The sequence below is a fragment of the Aspergillus wentii genome (genome assembly GCF_001890725.1).
Source record: "Aspergillus wentii DTO 134E9 unplaced genomic scaffold ASPWEscaffold_7, whole genome shotgun sequence".
NCBI lineage: Eukaryota > Fungi > Ascomycota > Eurotiomycetes > Eurotiales > Aspergillaceae > Aspergillus > Aspergillus wentii.
The window spans coordinates 412223-427222 of NW_024467838.1; the positions used below are offsets into that span (position 1 = coordinate 412223).

General features: G+C 46.1%; 6 protein-coding genes across 6 annotated transcripts; 3 read left to right on the forward strand and 3 right to left on the reverse strand.

Annotated features, from left to right (window-relative positions):
- Nucleotides 1-200: 200 nt before the first annotated feature.
- ASPWEDRAFT_118150 (Atg14 domain-containing protein) lies at nt 201-1862 on the reverse strand (the record flags this gene model as incomplete). Its single annotated transcript, XM_040828796.1, has 1 exon — nt 201-1862. The coding sequence occupies one exon, from the start codon at nt 1860-1862 to the stop codon at nt 201-203; it is 1662 nt and encodes a 553-aa protein (XP_040685485.1).
- A 553-nt stretch (nt 1863-2415) lies between these two features.
- ASPWEDRAFT_43798 (uncharacterized protein) lies at nt 2416-3212 on the forward strand. Its single transcript, XM_040836110.1, has 4 exons — nt 2416-2702; nt 2754-2812; nt 2880-2944; nt 3013-3212. The coding sequence occupies exons 1-4, from the start codon at nt 2469-2471 to the stop codon at nt 3075-3077; spliced, it is 423 nt and encodes a 140-aa protein (XP_040685486.1). The 5' UTR covers nt 2416-2468; the 3' UTR covers nt 3078-3212.
- A 470-nt stretch (nt 3213-3682) lies between these two features.
- ASPWEDRAFT_117975 (putative LMBR1 domain protein) lies at nt 3683-5574 on the reverse strand (the record flags this gene model as incomplete). Its single annotated transcript, XM_040828784.1, has 3 exons — nt 3683-3876; nt 3946-4953; nt 5028-5574. 3 exons carry the CDS (start codon nt 5572-5574, stop codon nt 3683-3685), a joined length of 1749 nt encoding a protein of 582 aa, XP_040685487.1.
- A 161-nt stretch (nt 5575-5735) lies between these two features.
- On the forward strand, nt 5736-10968 carry ASPWEDRAFT_43800 (cleavage/polyadenylation factor CFT1). Its single transcript, XM_040836111.1, has 9 exons — nt 5736-8093; nt 8145-8458; nt 8515-8682; nt 8780-9130; nt 9183-9381; nt 9445-9520; nt 9575-10028; nt 10100-10247; nt 10298-10968. The coding sequence occupies exons 1-9, from the start codon at nt 6107-6109 to the stop codon at nt 10777-10779; spliced, it is 4179 nt and encodes a 1392-aa protein (XP_040685488.1). The 5' UTR covers nt 5736-6106; the 3' UTR covers nt 10780-10968.
- Nucleotides 10969-11736: 768 nt separating this feature from the next.
- On the reverse strand, nt 11737-13546 carry ASPWEDRAFT_175133 (uncharacterized protein; the record flags this gene model as incomplete). Its single annotated transcript, XM_040831317.1, has 2 exons — nt 11737-13345; nt 13407-13546. The coding sequence occupies 2 exons, from the start codon at nt 13544-13546 to the stop codon at nt 11737-11739; spliced, it is 1749 nt and encodes a 582-aa protein (XP_040685489.1).
- Nucleotides 13547-13789: 243 nt separating this feature from the next.
- On the forward strand, nt 13790-14464 carry ASPWEDRAFT_30786 (uncharacterized protein; the record flags this gene model as incomplete). Its single annotated transcript, XM_040833464.1, has 1 exon — nt 13790-14464. One exon carries the CDS (start codon nt 13790-13792, stop codon nt 14462-14464), a length of 675 nt encoding a protein of 224 aa, XP_040685490.1.
- Between the last annotated feature and the right edge of the window lie 536 nt (nt 14465-15000).

Here is a 15000-nt window from a genome sequence, read left to right on the forward strand (position 1 = left end):
TCTAGCACCAGAGTTTCTTAAAACAACCAAAAAACATGGGAGGGATAATAACTGATATACTGACATGGGAAGTTCCAAATATATTGGTGGAAAAGGCAAAGAGAAGTGATGGAAAGAGCTCGATATATCAAGTATTAGATGGAGCTGCCGTCTGCACATAATACTGATGTTATACGTATTGAATTCTTGTAGACCATTCTCTATCTGCTTCTCAACTTAGTCCAACCACTGGTTCCCTTCAGTCGGCTAGTACTGGTACGCTCATTTAAAGCCTCCGGACCGAGACTAGTATCACGTTCCGGCGCTCTTGTTTTCGTAATCGTTGTATGGTTGGAATTATTATTATTCGGTCCGAGTTCGGATGTTTCTCGAATAGGAGATGGAGGCGGTTCCTGACTTTCATCATCCCACTCCCTTTTCTCCAATAACTCCCATTCGGCACTTGCCATTTCCCCCAATAATGTTGATTTAAGCTTGTCAACGATCTTGGTTGGTGTTGGCAGTCTCCACGTTCGCATGAAGTCTGTACCTTCCGAAGCTCCCAGGAATGAATGAACAGTGCCATGTGAATAGTGCCCTAACATGGGAAATGATTTTGTTCGTTGGATGATGGTTTTAGGGGGATCTTTGGCAGCCTTTATTTTTGACTGTATATCACGGCCAGCAAAAGCTTTCATGAAAGTCGAGGCTTGTGCGGGAGGAGCGACTAGTAATTGCCACATATTCTTCCCGATGTCACAAACTTCTTCCCATGAATCTGATGCCAGATTCAATCCTTGGGTTCGGCATAGCCAAGAAACGTTCCAAGCTAACAGCGTAACCCCTTCTAGAAAGAGAGCATATGTTCCAGAATCCTCCCTGGCCAGCTTAGGAAGATTTTTATCTATGCAAAGAGGCCGCGGCCGAGGAAAATAAGAGCGTGAGTCTCCTGCCCGAGATGCACTTGGACTTGAGGACAACGACTGGAAAGGAGAAGCTCTCAATTCGAATTCCCGTGAGAGGTAAGACCCAGAAGGTGCATATATGGTAGGTGTAGGGTAGTTTCTATGAGGTAGTGTTATTTCCGCAGGAAGCCTCAGGGACAAATAGTGTGATATCAGTACGAGGAGGTAGGCAATGTTGGACAAAGAGGTGGATATTTGAGTTGGTGTAGAGCCTATATTCAAAATTAGTATTCTGCAATAACAGGACAAAAGTAAATATGACTTTCCATTCATATCTCTCAAATCTAGGACAGGCACATCTCCGATTAGGAAGGTCTCTTTTAGTTCATCGTCTTTTTTCCTGATTTTTTGCCGCAAGCCGTAGATATTGGCAGCCTCCCGACAGAGGAATATTCGAGACTCGGCCGTTTTGTTATGCAATGAGTGCCAAAGGTGATCCGTCCTTTTGATGTTGTTCTGAATCCCAGTCAACAATGCAGTCTCCCGCTCTGCAAGTTGATATCTCGCAGATTCGGCGTCAGAATATCGTCGTGCGAGAGTTAATTTCCGCTGGGATATTTCGAGGCGCTTGTCCTTAATCTTAGACCTCAAGATCTTAATCTTGTCAGCCATCACTCTTGTCTTTGCGGACGATTCCGCTTGTCTGCTGGTAAAAGTTTGGATAGCCCAGCGACGTCTAGTAGTTGCATCATCATCATTTTGTTCTTTTTGGCCCAATGGCACACTGCTTGGTTTGAAGTGTGCTGCTTGGATATGCCCATAGGCCGCTGCATTCCCGATTTGTTGCCCTGCACTTTCCTTCTCTAATAGCACCCTGGCATTTTCAATTCGTAGTTGGTAGAGCTCAGTGCGGGCACATGTTGGGCAATAAAACGGCAGCCGCGGATCAGGAGAACGAGAGCATATGTGACAACTCATTTCAAACAATATGTAAGATTCTCTCAGTTATAATGATAGGTGGGGTTTTCAATTCCATGGCCCTTCAGCGGTTGGCTGAATGCAGGTCAAACTGCCTGTCTGACTCGGTTACCATGTATCTCAACGGGATAAACGTCATAGAAGCAGTGATGTCTCATGGCTTGACCGAGCAATATCTAGAAACAAAAGAGTATTGAGAATAACATTTTCTGTTTGATCATCGTGGGGAGGAGTGAGAGGCTCTCGACGTCCGCGGTGAACGTCACCTGATAACGTGACATGCTGCATCCATATGGGAAGTTGGGAACATCTCGTAAGGCACGGTCGCGTCCCGATTGGCCGATCACGGGACAATGATCCATGATCTGCTAGGTAGTGCCACAACAACCTATTACAGTATTACTACTACCTTGGGTAGCCCTCCGTAGCCAGGTATATCTTTATCTATCTACTTAACTGTCAGTGATGTCTCCTGCTAACAAAGTCTGGACAGCCCCAATTTGCTCGATTTTATCCTACTTGATCTCTTAAGTTGCTCGGACTTTTTAAGAACCAAAGTCGGGCTTGGAAAGCCAATGTTGGAGGCCTCAACCAGATAGATGAGTTATGGATTCTGCTGGCAGAAACCACGGTGAAAGTCCACCTTCTCATCATGAGCTGTACAGAGTACCCCAAGAGGAGAGTATTTACCAATCGGCCAAATTAGAACATGTGCCGCGGATCGTCGAAGATCTGAGAGATTACAACTGGGAACAACTCCAGGAAAAGTACGCAACTGCCATGGAAGATCACGGCAGATCCGAAGAAACCCTGCGAGCTCAAACTGCAAAGCTGCTTGAGGTATCCTAGACGTGCTCCTTTTCCAAAGTCACATTCTGACCGCAGCCTTAGGTCTTCATGGCTTGGTCTCAAACGACTGTTGATCGCGATGAGAGTAGAGCCCTGAAAAGGTCAGACCTGCAATTCCCTCTATTAAGTTCCTGAGACACGATTTAAAGCGACTGACTGGGTGTATAGGTTCAAAACGCAAATGCAACATGTGCAGAACTCCGAGGAAGAATTAGAAAATAAGAGGAAGCATTGTACGGCTAACAGACCTTCAACAACCCCAGGTAGACCTCGTTTCTGACTATGTTTTTCCTTTCCATAGATATCGAAGTTGTGAGAGCATTTCAGACTGCCCTCTCATTGCTGAATAACCGTGCCAACTCTTGATTGCATCCGGCGGGAATGCAATGTTGGGTACCTTTTGGTGGGGGTTGCTTTTCCTTATCTTATTTGCCCGATGGATCAATGCCATGAAAGAACACCCTGCTTTTACTACTGTGATTGGGCGTAAAATCTCGGCGTACAGCTTAAATCTATATTAATTTCTAAACTAGTCGAGCTAACGCTGGTCGATTTGAAAATTGCCCTAAAAGACGGCTTTTTCCTAGAACCTCCTTAGTAGATTGATCTATCTGGGTGAACTACTGTCACGAAGAGTATCTTTCGGATAGCCTAGCATGACTGCCACGCCGTTCATACTTATTTACAGGAGGGCCAGTGGATAGCACGGGTATTCATTTCCTTGAAACGCTTAGGTTTGATCGTAGATTTGCGAATGCCCATTTGAATGAGTGTGCATTTTATATAAGCCTAACTTAAAATAACCATAGAATGCTTGACTCCCTAATCCTTCTTACATGAAGTGCGATTTTTTTTCGGCAGTTATCGTCAGAATATGAAAAGAAACCCACCGAGGGGTAGCAATGTACTAGCATAATCAATTAAAAAAGGAGAGGTATGCAAAGAAGGAGGAGTTAAACGCCCCACTCCCATCAGTTTCGCGGTGTGTAGCTACCATTGTGCATGTCAATTCTGCCAGTGATGTCCTGCCAGGTGGCATCGAAGCGTCTCCCAGTGCTTGCTAACAAGCCTTCCTCCTCAGCTTCTTCGGCGTCCTCGTCAAGCTGCCGCTCATCCAATCTTGGTGAGCGAAAAAGAGAAGTGATGAAAAGAACAATATATACACCTGTTTGCATAGAATGTAAGTTTCTAGGTATCTAAATACCACACATAACATCTGCTGGGATGAACTTACCAAGAAAAGCGAACTGAGCCCAGAAGAATACAATACCGAAAAACGGGAAATTCATCGTCACTCGATTGAGGAATGTACTAGAAATGCTTGGCGTACATACTAGTTTTGCCGCTGGGTTGTCTGCCAACTCCGAACATGGTTTGATAAGGTGTCTGTTGTTTGAGCAGTCAGGTTTTTCACTGACAGAATCAGGAACACGATCGCAGAATGTTTGCGGTCCAAATGTTGCGTATTGGGGTGCAACGATCATGGATACCGAGTAATTCAAAGCCAGTATAATCAACATCAACATAGCCGTCGCTAAGAGGAGAGCTTGGGGAGACGTGTGGCCTTTTCTGATTTGAAAAATTTTGATCCACAAGAATCGAATGCCAACAACAGCTATGCCAACAACAGAGCTACAAAAGAACAGCAGCACAAGAAGGGTGAAAATAGCATAATCCACTGGGAATACCTTGGCAGATTGAACGAAAACCCAATTGGCGGGGTTAAAAACATTAACGTGTCCAAGTATATATCCACAACGATGCTTGCAAATAGAATTTTTAGCCTTGTCGATTGCTGTCAGCAGCATGGATATCCACGTTGCCAGTACAATAAGAAGCAAAAGAATACCGCTTATGAGCTTGAACGGCCGAAAGACAGCGGCGATTTTGAGCCACACTTTCACAAACCAACTTCGACCTTTTCCTTGAGCCTCTTCAACCAAGCGTTGGCGCCGAATAAGAGTCCTTTCCTCCCGGACAAGAGTGTCTAACTGCCTGCGGTCTTTAGAAGGCAAAAGCTCTGGATTTCCTCCACAACGACCTTCTAATTGGCGCTGCCGCTCGCGATTTGATTCAAGTTGCGTAACTGTAGTCGCCTTCAAAGTCGGACTCGAAACTGAAGGAGCCGTCTTGATTAGACTCATTGGAAGGAGGGCAAGACCACAAGAGGTGTACAAGGCATATAGACATAGCCCGATGGTCGTTAGCAGCCCCAGCGCAAATGTTAGCGCACGCTCGCCATCTGCATTAAAACTGATTAGGCCCAGTAGAGTGAAGAGAGTCATTGAGAACCCAACAGCATTCTGGAATACTTACGATTTTCAGTCAACAGTTTTTTAAAATAATCCATACGCTGGCTGTCTTTGTTGGAAACAGGAACAAAGAATCCAACAAGGAACAACACAACCACAATCGCAACAAACGAGATGGTATATTTGAGAGCACCCCAGAATCGACTTCCGACGCTTTCTTCTCTTGTTTCGGCAGCAACTTCGTCATATTCTTCGCACCAGAAATAGGTAAACGGAATCACGAGTAAACAAAGTAAGGCATCCAAAGAATAAAGGAAATAATACGCAACTGTTAAGGAAAACGTGATCTTGTCCACTTCATTTTGGGTAACCCAATCCTTCCGCCGGCCTAATGCCGATGAAGTTGTGGATGATACGAGGGCGATGTCAACTGGGAGTAAGAGAACAGTTGCAAGAAACGTGGTGATGGCAAAGATGCAGGTCAAAGTTACAGATGGGGAACGATCCCGAGGGGTTTGGTATATGTAGATGAAAACAGAGGCGACTGTAATCAAAATGACTATTGCGATTGCATAGACTACCCAGATCAGGGACGTCTGTAGAAGGGCCATGCTGAAAGAACGGTTTCACATGAGACCTCAGGTCAGGTCAAACTAATAATTACTGTATGACAAGAGAATTAACTGCCTGGTATGTGGTATGATCGGGAAAAGGATGGGTGGGAAACGAACACTAAGAATAAAAGAGATGATTAATTATCCATGGAAACCAAGCATAATGCTGAGACAAAAAGAAACCCTTGATTACGTCTTAAATCCCCAAGTAGCCATCGTCAACTTTTCGAAGCGTATTACATCATCGAACGACTGAGTGTCAAGGGTGGGTCACGTGTTAGATTTGTTGTTGGCTTCCGTTTGGCTGACGTCCATGGGCAGATGAGCAAGACCGTGGACCTCTCGATTGTTTATTTCCACCAGGTCAAACCTTTTCATCTCGGCATTAATTAGCCGTTTATTTTCTTTCCCCCTATCATTCATTTTTTTTTTTTGGGAAATGGTTGCCCTTGTTTTTGTCAGTTGAAGAAACTGGGTTTCCGGGGAGAGTCAAAAAAAAAAATCACCTAATTCAAATCGTGATACCCAAATGCAGTGTTATACCGAGTTGTTGCCTCCCACGGGGGTAACTCATGCTTTGAATGTTCCGTTCATCTCCGCAACAGCCAACAATCTGGTGATTGTTAGGACATCTCTTCTTCAGATATTTTCTCTACTCACAATTACTTCTCGACCGGATGGCGGAATCACCGAAAATCGGTTGACATCGCCAGACCAATTAGAGATCACGAAGCTGGTCCTGGAGAGAGAATATACTCTTCCTGGAACAGTAAGTGGTCTTAGCCGGGTCAAGGTTTTAAACACCAAGTGTGGCGGAGAGGCTATCTTACTTGCTTTTCGAAATGCGAAACTTAGCTTGATCGAGTGGGATCAGGAGCGTCATAGCATTTCCACCATCTCCATCCATTATTACGAGCGGGATGATTTGACCCGTAGCCCCTGGGTACCTGATTTGAGCAGCTGTGGCAGCATCCTCAGCGTGGACCCAAGCAGTAGATGCGCAGTCTTCAATTTCGGAATACGAAACCTGGCCATTCTTCCTTTTCATCAACCGGGAGATGATTTGGTGATGGATGATTATGATTCTGATCATGGCGATAAGCACGCTGATCAAGTTGCTGATATGGAGAAAACCAAGGATGGCACGGCGCATCAAACCCCGTATGCCTCATCTTTTGTCTTGCCATTGACTGCATTGGATCCGTCTCTACTCCACCCAATAAGTCTTGCCTTTCTATATGAATATAGGGAGCCGACATTTGGCATTTTGTATTCGCAAGTTGCGACCTCCAATGCCCTTCTTCATGAACGAAGGGATGTTGTTTTCTATGCCGTTTTTACCCTAGATTTGGAACAGCGAGCCTCTACGACGTTACTCTCAGTCTCTAGACTACCTAGCGATCTGTTCAAAGTGGTAGCTCTTCCACCTCCTGTCGGAGGTGCCCTACTCATTGGCTCCAACGAGCTTGTGCATGTTGACCAAGCGGGCAAAACAAACGCGGTTGGAGTTAATGAGTTTTCTAGACAAGTCTCGACTTTTTCAATGTCAGATCAATCGGATTTGGGCCTACGCCTTGAAGGATGTGTTGTTGAGCGGCTTGGCGATAATAATGGAGACTTACTTTTGGTGCTTTCAACTGGGCACATGGTTCTTGTTGATTTTAAGTTGGATGGGAGATCGGTGTCTGGCATCTCAGTCCACTCTCTCCCTGCAAACGCTGGTGGAAACATCATGAAATCTGCTGCTTCCTGCTCGGCTTTCCTTGGCAATGGAAGAATATTCTTCGGGAGCGAGGATACGGATTCAGTACTTTTAGACTGCCCTTCTTCCCCGTCGAACACCAGAAAGTCCCGATCTCAAACCAAACACATTGGAGATGACCATAGCGACCTTTCCGACGAAGACCAGACCGAAGATGATGCTTACGAAGATGATCTCTATTCTACAGCGTCTGAAATGCCAACAGGAGGTCATCGCTCATCTACAGAAACGTCTACTTTACGATTGTATAGTTTTCGAGTAAATGACACACTCTCTAATATCGGCCCACTCAGAGACATAGCATTGGGTAATTCCTTTGCAAGTATCGCAAGCCAAAAACCTCACCTCGAGGATACCTCTGTCAGCCTGGAGCTAGTAGCTTCTCAAGGTTCCGATACAAGTGGCGGTCTAGTGGTGATGAAACGTGAAATTGACCCTCATGTGATCACCTCCATGAAAGTTGATTCAGTCGACTGTGTCTGGGCAACCTCTGTTGTTCATGGGAAGGGTGCCTTATCCAATGTTTCTGAACAAAAGGAGAAGGAAGAATGCCGTCAGTATGTGATAGCCTCGAAATTGAAGCATATGGATAGGGAAGAATCAGAAGTCTTTTTGGTGGATGGGCAAACCCTGAAGCCTTTCAAGGCCCCTGAATTCAACCCAAACGAGGATTTTACCATCGACGTTGGGACACTGGCAGGTAGAAGCCGGGTTGTCCAAGTTCTGAAGAACGAGGTCAGAAGCTACGATAGTGGTGAGTCACCGGTATGAATATTGTATCCAGCAAAGCCCCTGACAAATTTAGAACTGGGACTGGCCCAAATATATCCAGTATGGGACGAAGACACCAGCGACGAACGAATGGCCGTGGCCGCGAGCTTCGTGGATCCTTATCTCGCAATCCTTCGAGACGATTCAACTTTACTGCTCCTTCAAGCTGATGAAAAAGGAGATCTTGATGAAGTGGTGCTCAGTGAAGATATATCCACTAAAAAATGGCTCTCTTCCTGCGTATACTATGACCATAATGGGTGCTTTTCCATGGTTGATCCAGCCTCGGAAAAATCATCTCGCCGCACTGTACTCTTGTTCTTATTGAGCTCGGACTGCAGGCTATTCGTAAGTCTCAAGGAACCTTTGAAATTTGCGACTCCAAAGCTTATGAAAATGGTTAGATGTTCGAATTACCTGACCAGAAGTTACTGTCAGTCATCGAAGGTGTCGATTGCTTGCAGCCTATTTTGTCCAATGAACAGCCAAAACGATCAGCCACGCGGGAGATTTTGACGGAAGCTATTATCGCGAATCTTGGAGATTCATGGAGCAGTTCGCCTTATCTAATTGTAACTTCGCCCCTACCCTCCATTCTCCAGCGTGATTCATATTCTCTGCGAGGCGTTAAGCATTAAGCATCTAACCATGAAAAAAAAAAAAAAACAGTTCCGAACTGAAAGTGACGACCTTGTGGTATACAAGCCATTCTTAACCAGGGCAGGAAATGGGGGGTTTATATCTTTTTTAAGAGAGACTAATCACCATTTACCAAGAGTTTCTTCTAACATCAGCGAGACCAGGTCTCGCGAACAGCGAACAAAGCCACTGCGCATATTACCTAACATTTCGGGCCTCAGCACCGTATTCATGCCCGGAAACTCGGCGAGCTTCATTTTCAAGACGTCGACAAGTTCTCCACATGTCATACGCTTGAGGGGAGAACCTGTACAGGGATTGAGCGGCCTTGATTCAGCTGGTCTTGGATGTGATCGAGGCTTTGTTTATGTGGATTCGAAGGTACTGCTATATCCACCGCCTGCTGTATTCCACAACTAAACAGGTCTTCTAGGAGATTATCCGTATATGCCAATTGCCCCACGGGACTCAGTTTGGATATCCATGGACTTTGCGAAAAGTTCATATTGGGGAGCAGATTGACCACCTTACTTACTCTTCTTCATCTGAAACATATGTTCTTGGGACTAGTTATAAGGAAGATTTCAAATTGCCTGAAGATGACGAGCTACACCCCGAATGGCGCAGTGAAGGTTTGTCTAAGACCTTTCCCCCCCTCTCCCTTTTTACTGGGATAAATGCTGACAAATTTCTAGTGATCTCGTTCCTCCCTGAAGTGGATCAGAGCTCGCTGAAAATTGTCAGCCCGAGGACATGGTCTATCATTGATAGGTATGGATCAAAACAACATTTGAAAGTATTGAAGTGCAACTGACGTCCTAGAAGCTACCCATTAGGGCCTGCTGAGCATGTGATGGCACTGAAAAACATAAATCTCGAGGTTTCTGAAAATACGCATGAACGTAGGGACATGATTGTTGTGGGAACCTCATTTGCTCGGGGTGAGGATATACCATCGCGGGGATGTGTGTATGTTTTTGAGGTTATCAAAGTGGTCCCGGATCCCGAGAAACCAGAAACGGACCGCAAATTAAAGCTCATGGGAAAAGAGCTGGTTAGAGGTGCGGTGACAGCATTGTCGGGAATCGGTGGACAAGGCTTTTTGGTTGTAGCTCAGGGTCAAAAGTGCATGGTCAGAGGCTTGAAAGAAGACGGCAGTCTTCTGCCTGTCGCTTTCATGGACATGCAGTGTTATGTCAATGTGGTCAAAGAGCTTAAGGGTACTGGGCTGTGCATTTTCGGGGATGCTGTCAAAGGGCTTTGGTTTGCGGGTTATTCGGTAATAAAATCAACGCTCCCAAACCCTATCATTCATTCAACAACAATTCATCTAACTGCTTTTGTCCCCAGGAGGAACCGTATAAAATGAGTCTCTTCGGAAAGGACACTGAATATCTCGAAGTTATTGCTGCGGATTTTCTCCCCGATGGCAATAAGCTGTTCGTTTTGGTTGCCGATAGTGACTGTAATCTCCATGTCCTGCAATATGACCCGGAAGGTAAGTTTAAAAAAGCAGGGTTAATTGTGATTTTAAACTGACCCAAATAGACCCGAGATCCTCGAATGGCGACAGATTGCTGAGTCGAAGTAAATTTCACATGGGTCATTTTACGTCGACATTGACACTATTACCGCGCACTATGGTCTCTTCGGAGAATGAGATACCTGAACTAGATGAGATGAACGTCGATATACCTATTGCACTTCACCAGGTGCTCATTACGACTCAGAGTGGATCTGTGGCTATTGTGACATCTGTATCGGAAGATTCTTATCGCCGACTGTCAGCTCTACAGTCTCAGTTGACAAACACGCTTGAGCACCCGTGCGGATTAAACCCTCGGGCTTTTCGGGCGGTCGAGAGTGATGGCGCTGCCGGAAGAGGCATGGTTGATGGAAATTTGTTGTGTCAGTGGTTGGACCTGAGCAAACAACGTAAGATGGAAATCGCCGGCCGGGTAGGCGCTAATGAGTGGGAGATTAAGGCCGATCTTGAGGCTATTAGTGGGGGCGGACTTGGATACCTGTGATATGATAGCATCTGGGTTGTCGAGAGTTCAAATAGTAATGCTATCAAGATATCCCACAGGCAAAAGATGGGACATGTGGAGGAGGCCAAAGGCACGTTAAGCAAGCCAATGAATTATGTTGGGGAGGGGGGTTTCTTTCTATTTTCGTTGAATATGCCGACCCTGACCCTGACATCTATGTCAACAACCACAATGAAATAAAGTCCATAAATATCTATTCTAGTAAACTCGGTGGCATAAATTTGTTTGAATCCTTGTCTCTTTGGGAATTGTCTCGATAGGATCGAGACAGGAAGTATGATACTATACCCTTTCTATGCCGATCATCAAGTCCAGGGGAATAGCCCTTGCAATATTATCTGGTTCTGAATTGGCATAATGATAACCATTATCTTGAGAGAAACCCAAGAAGGAACAAGTGTTTTAGAAACAAAAGAGAATTGGAAGATGGAGGAAGAGAGAAAATAATAAGCACCGGGCAATCCAAATGATTTGATAAATATTTTTCAGATGCATTTGGCGAATGTTTCCAGACGGCCAGCCGAGTTCGCGAAAATAGAAACAAACAATAAACTCAAAGAACTTAATGTAGCCACCAGCCTCCATCCGATGATTCCCCGAGCCAAAAGGTAGTATGGCATAACATCATGACAGTGGGATATAATGATTTTAGAAAACAGAAGCAGAATCAAACTAAGGAAGTAACATAAAAAAGAAAAGAAAAGAAAAGAAAAGAAAGAACATAGACATCAAGTACTCCAATGCGCCGTGACCTAAAAACCGACCTCTCATCACCAAAACCCGATCATTGCCATTCCCATATCCATACATATCGAAAATCCAAAATTATTGGTATTCTCCCCAAGGCCAGCCAAAATGGAGAACGAACCAGTTCTCAATGATCCAGGCGAGGAAGAGAAAGAGAAGAAATCAGACTGTCGCAAGATTACCCTGGCTTTAAAAAACATCTTCAGCGGCGAAATACCGCTTGCTTTTACCTCGAGTTGCGACAAACTTCATTTCTGGCATATTGGTGTGATGGACCACATGCGGTCGATACACGGCATCGACTGGTGCTTGCCAATCATCCAAGCCAAGAGGAAAGTATTCGTACAACAAATCGGCACTTTCATTGGGAAAAGGAAGCGAGGACGCAAATGGCTGCTGCAAACTTGCGGTATTAAGAAGAGGAAGCGATGACGAGGGTTGCCGAGAGTGTGTCTGATGTATATTATGAGATAATTTGCGCATTTTCGCCGGTGGCGCAGGGTTATCCATGCCCAAAGACTTTTGGGAGACATCATTGGGGTATGAAGAAGTCGATCTGGCCGGATCATGTAAATTAACGGCGTGGTCACCGCCTTGGTCATCGTCCAAAAGTGATAAATGAATGGGAGCCGCGACCGAGCTCTGGCGTTGTTGCGATTCTGCCGTGCGAGAGTAATCGGGGCTGGACTGCTGATAGATTGAGGTATGAGGTAAGGGGGCAGCAGGTGAGATCGCATTACCCGCAGACTGCGGGATCTGGGACCAATCCGGGGAAGCCTGTTGTGGAAGAGCTACCCCAGCTTGGGGGGCAGACATCTCTGGCGAGCTGCTCTTAGCGGTCGACTTGGCCTTGGCTGGGGTGAGACTGGCTCGGGGAACGGATTCACTGGTAGGGGTTCGATTGACTGTAGCAGACGCAGGGGCCTGGGCACTCTTTCTCGATGCAGCGGCACTGCCACTCAAGGGAAGATCCTTGCGAGATTGGAAGTTACGGGGACTGCGGCCACGGACAATGACGGGACCTGAATGTACTTCACAAATAGGGATCTTGGTACCGGTGGACAAAGTCGCGACGACTCGGAGCCGTACAACAAAATGCTGCTGCAGCTCCTTCCTTCGCCCGTTATTGGCCGTGGCGACACGGAACTGCAGCCGCTTCCATGCGATAGGGAAAGTAGCATAGTCGGTGTCGAGGTCTTGACCAGCCATGATATCCAACGGGAGGGGTGGGGGTTCTCTCTCAACCTTGGTGTTACTGTTGTCTTCGAGGGGTGGGTTGCCATTGGCGGCGGGAGTCTTCCACGGTACGGAGATGATCTTAACTGGATTTCCCTCCACCGACTCGGTGGCCGAAACGGTGAGTTCTTGCGCCAAAATCGGTATTCGGTCGCCTTGGTCGGTCATTATATAGCGCAGACTGCGAGGCAAGGTGACAGAGCCAGTGATCTGAAAAAGATTGCGACGATAACAGGTCAACTCGGCGCCCTGTTGCGGAGGCGCATTCTCAGAGGGGGAGGTAGTCCACGGAGATTCGGCCAGAAAGAACATGCCATGCAGTTGAGCCGTCAGGGATAATGAAGTCCGCCGCAACGAATAGTCCCGCAAAGTAAAGTTGTAAACAGGTATGGAGAAGCTCAACAACTTATTGTTGTGGTCTATGGAGGAATCCGGGGGCTGTTCGGGGGGAGCGGGCTCGAACGGGGTCACGATATCTGTAAAAGGGTCTTCATAACTGGAAGGAAAGCGTTTCAAAGTTGACGTCGGTAAACCATGCTGAGCGAAAGCAATGTCATCACCGCTGGTTCACAAACACGGTTAGCATCTTGATTTCAAGCTCGTCACTGAACTTGGCAACGCACCTCACAAAGGTATCCGAGTCGAAATTAGAACGATGATCTGGAAGATCCATTCCAGGTATTGCATTAAGGTAATCAGTACCCTGAAGATTCCCGAACGACAGCGGACTGGCCAGGTAGGGCATGGCATCGAAGCCCTCCATAGCGTGGGTTGCGAACTGGAGGGGTGGAAGGGATTTGATTGCCCGTCTAACCGGCAACGGAGAGGAGGAAAGGAGAGCAAGAAGGGAAAGAACGAGGAGAAAAAAGAGGGGAAGAAAGGGGAAAATGGAAAAAAGGAAGAGAGGAGGGGGAGGGGAAAGTAGACACGGTCTTGGTTGGATCGGAGAGCTGAGCGCGATCGCAACGAACGCGGAGAAGGCGGGAGGGTCTAGAGAGGAGGGGACATGGAGAGAGGGAGAGGGAGAGGGAAAAAGAAGGAATGTATAGATGAAGGGATAGAGAAAGAGAAAAGGAAGAAGAGAGAATCGGAACCTCCCGAAGTCAGTAAGAGGAGGAGGAAGAGGAGGAGAAGAGAAGAGCAGATGAAAGAAAGAATGGATGATTGGGATTGGATGGTTCGAGCAGAAGAATCCGGAGTAAGTTTAGAGGCGAGGGGAGATAACGAGAGACGGAGGCGGCGATGGGGCGAGTGGAGCAGTCGAAATCATACAACAGAAGATAATCAAAAGAAAATAGCAACAAGAGGAAGAAGAATAGTAGACAATTGGACTGGTGAAAGCGACCGCAGACGGATAGTGGAACTGGTAGATTTCCAAGTTTTCTTCCGCCTATCTTTTGTTGTCGCTGCTGCTGCTGCTGCTGCTTCTGTCTGGCCCTGGCATCCCTTTTGGTTACTTTCCGACACTCTTGTAGAGAGCAAAGAAAAGGCAGCAGTCAGACCGAAGAGGGAGAGGAGAAGAAGTCATTTTAGCGTCCGCTGCTTATCCGCTGAATTTGCCCCAGCTCAGTCTGATGATCACCGTTGGAAAAAAGCAGGCCTTGATGTAATAAGTCTCAGTCTATTCAGGAGGGTTTTCAATCCATGTGATACAGATGATGATTACCTATTGATTGACTAGCTATCTATCTGCTCTGTATTCTCTCTCTCTCTTGCTTTTCTTCTCCATGTTCTAATCGGCTTGTCGCACAGGCTGCGAGAAAAAAAAAAAAAAAAAAAGAAAAAAAGAAAAAGAAAAAGTCCATATGTTTTGCTCTGCCAACCGTCGTCGGACGACACTAGTCCCTAGACAGTCTGGCGGGACCCACTACGCACCTACCCCAGTTAAGCACCTGCCGAATATGGTATTGCTGTTTCGGGCTAGTCCACTCGGACTCCACCCCAAACCCGGGGGAAACAAGCGGTTTTTTCTTCCTGTTCATTTCAAAGTTCAAACAGAGTTCCGGTTACTGCCGGGCAATTTGGTCTGATAATATAAATGGATTATTATCCAAGTTGTTTTTGGAATGGAATCATAATAGATTAGGATAGTGTCATACTATATCTCGAGCAAAGTAATCCGGACCCTGGTGGGTAGTTTTATTTTATTTTATTTTATCTTTATCTTTATTTTATTTTATTTTTTCTCTGCTGATTGGCTGGCATTAAGCTCTCGGG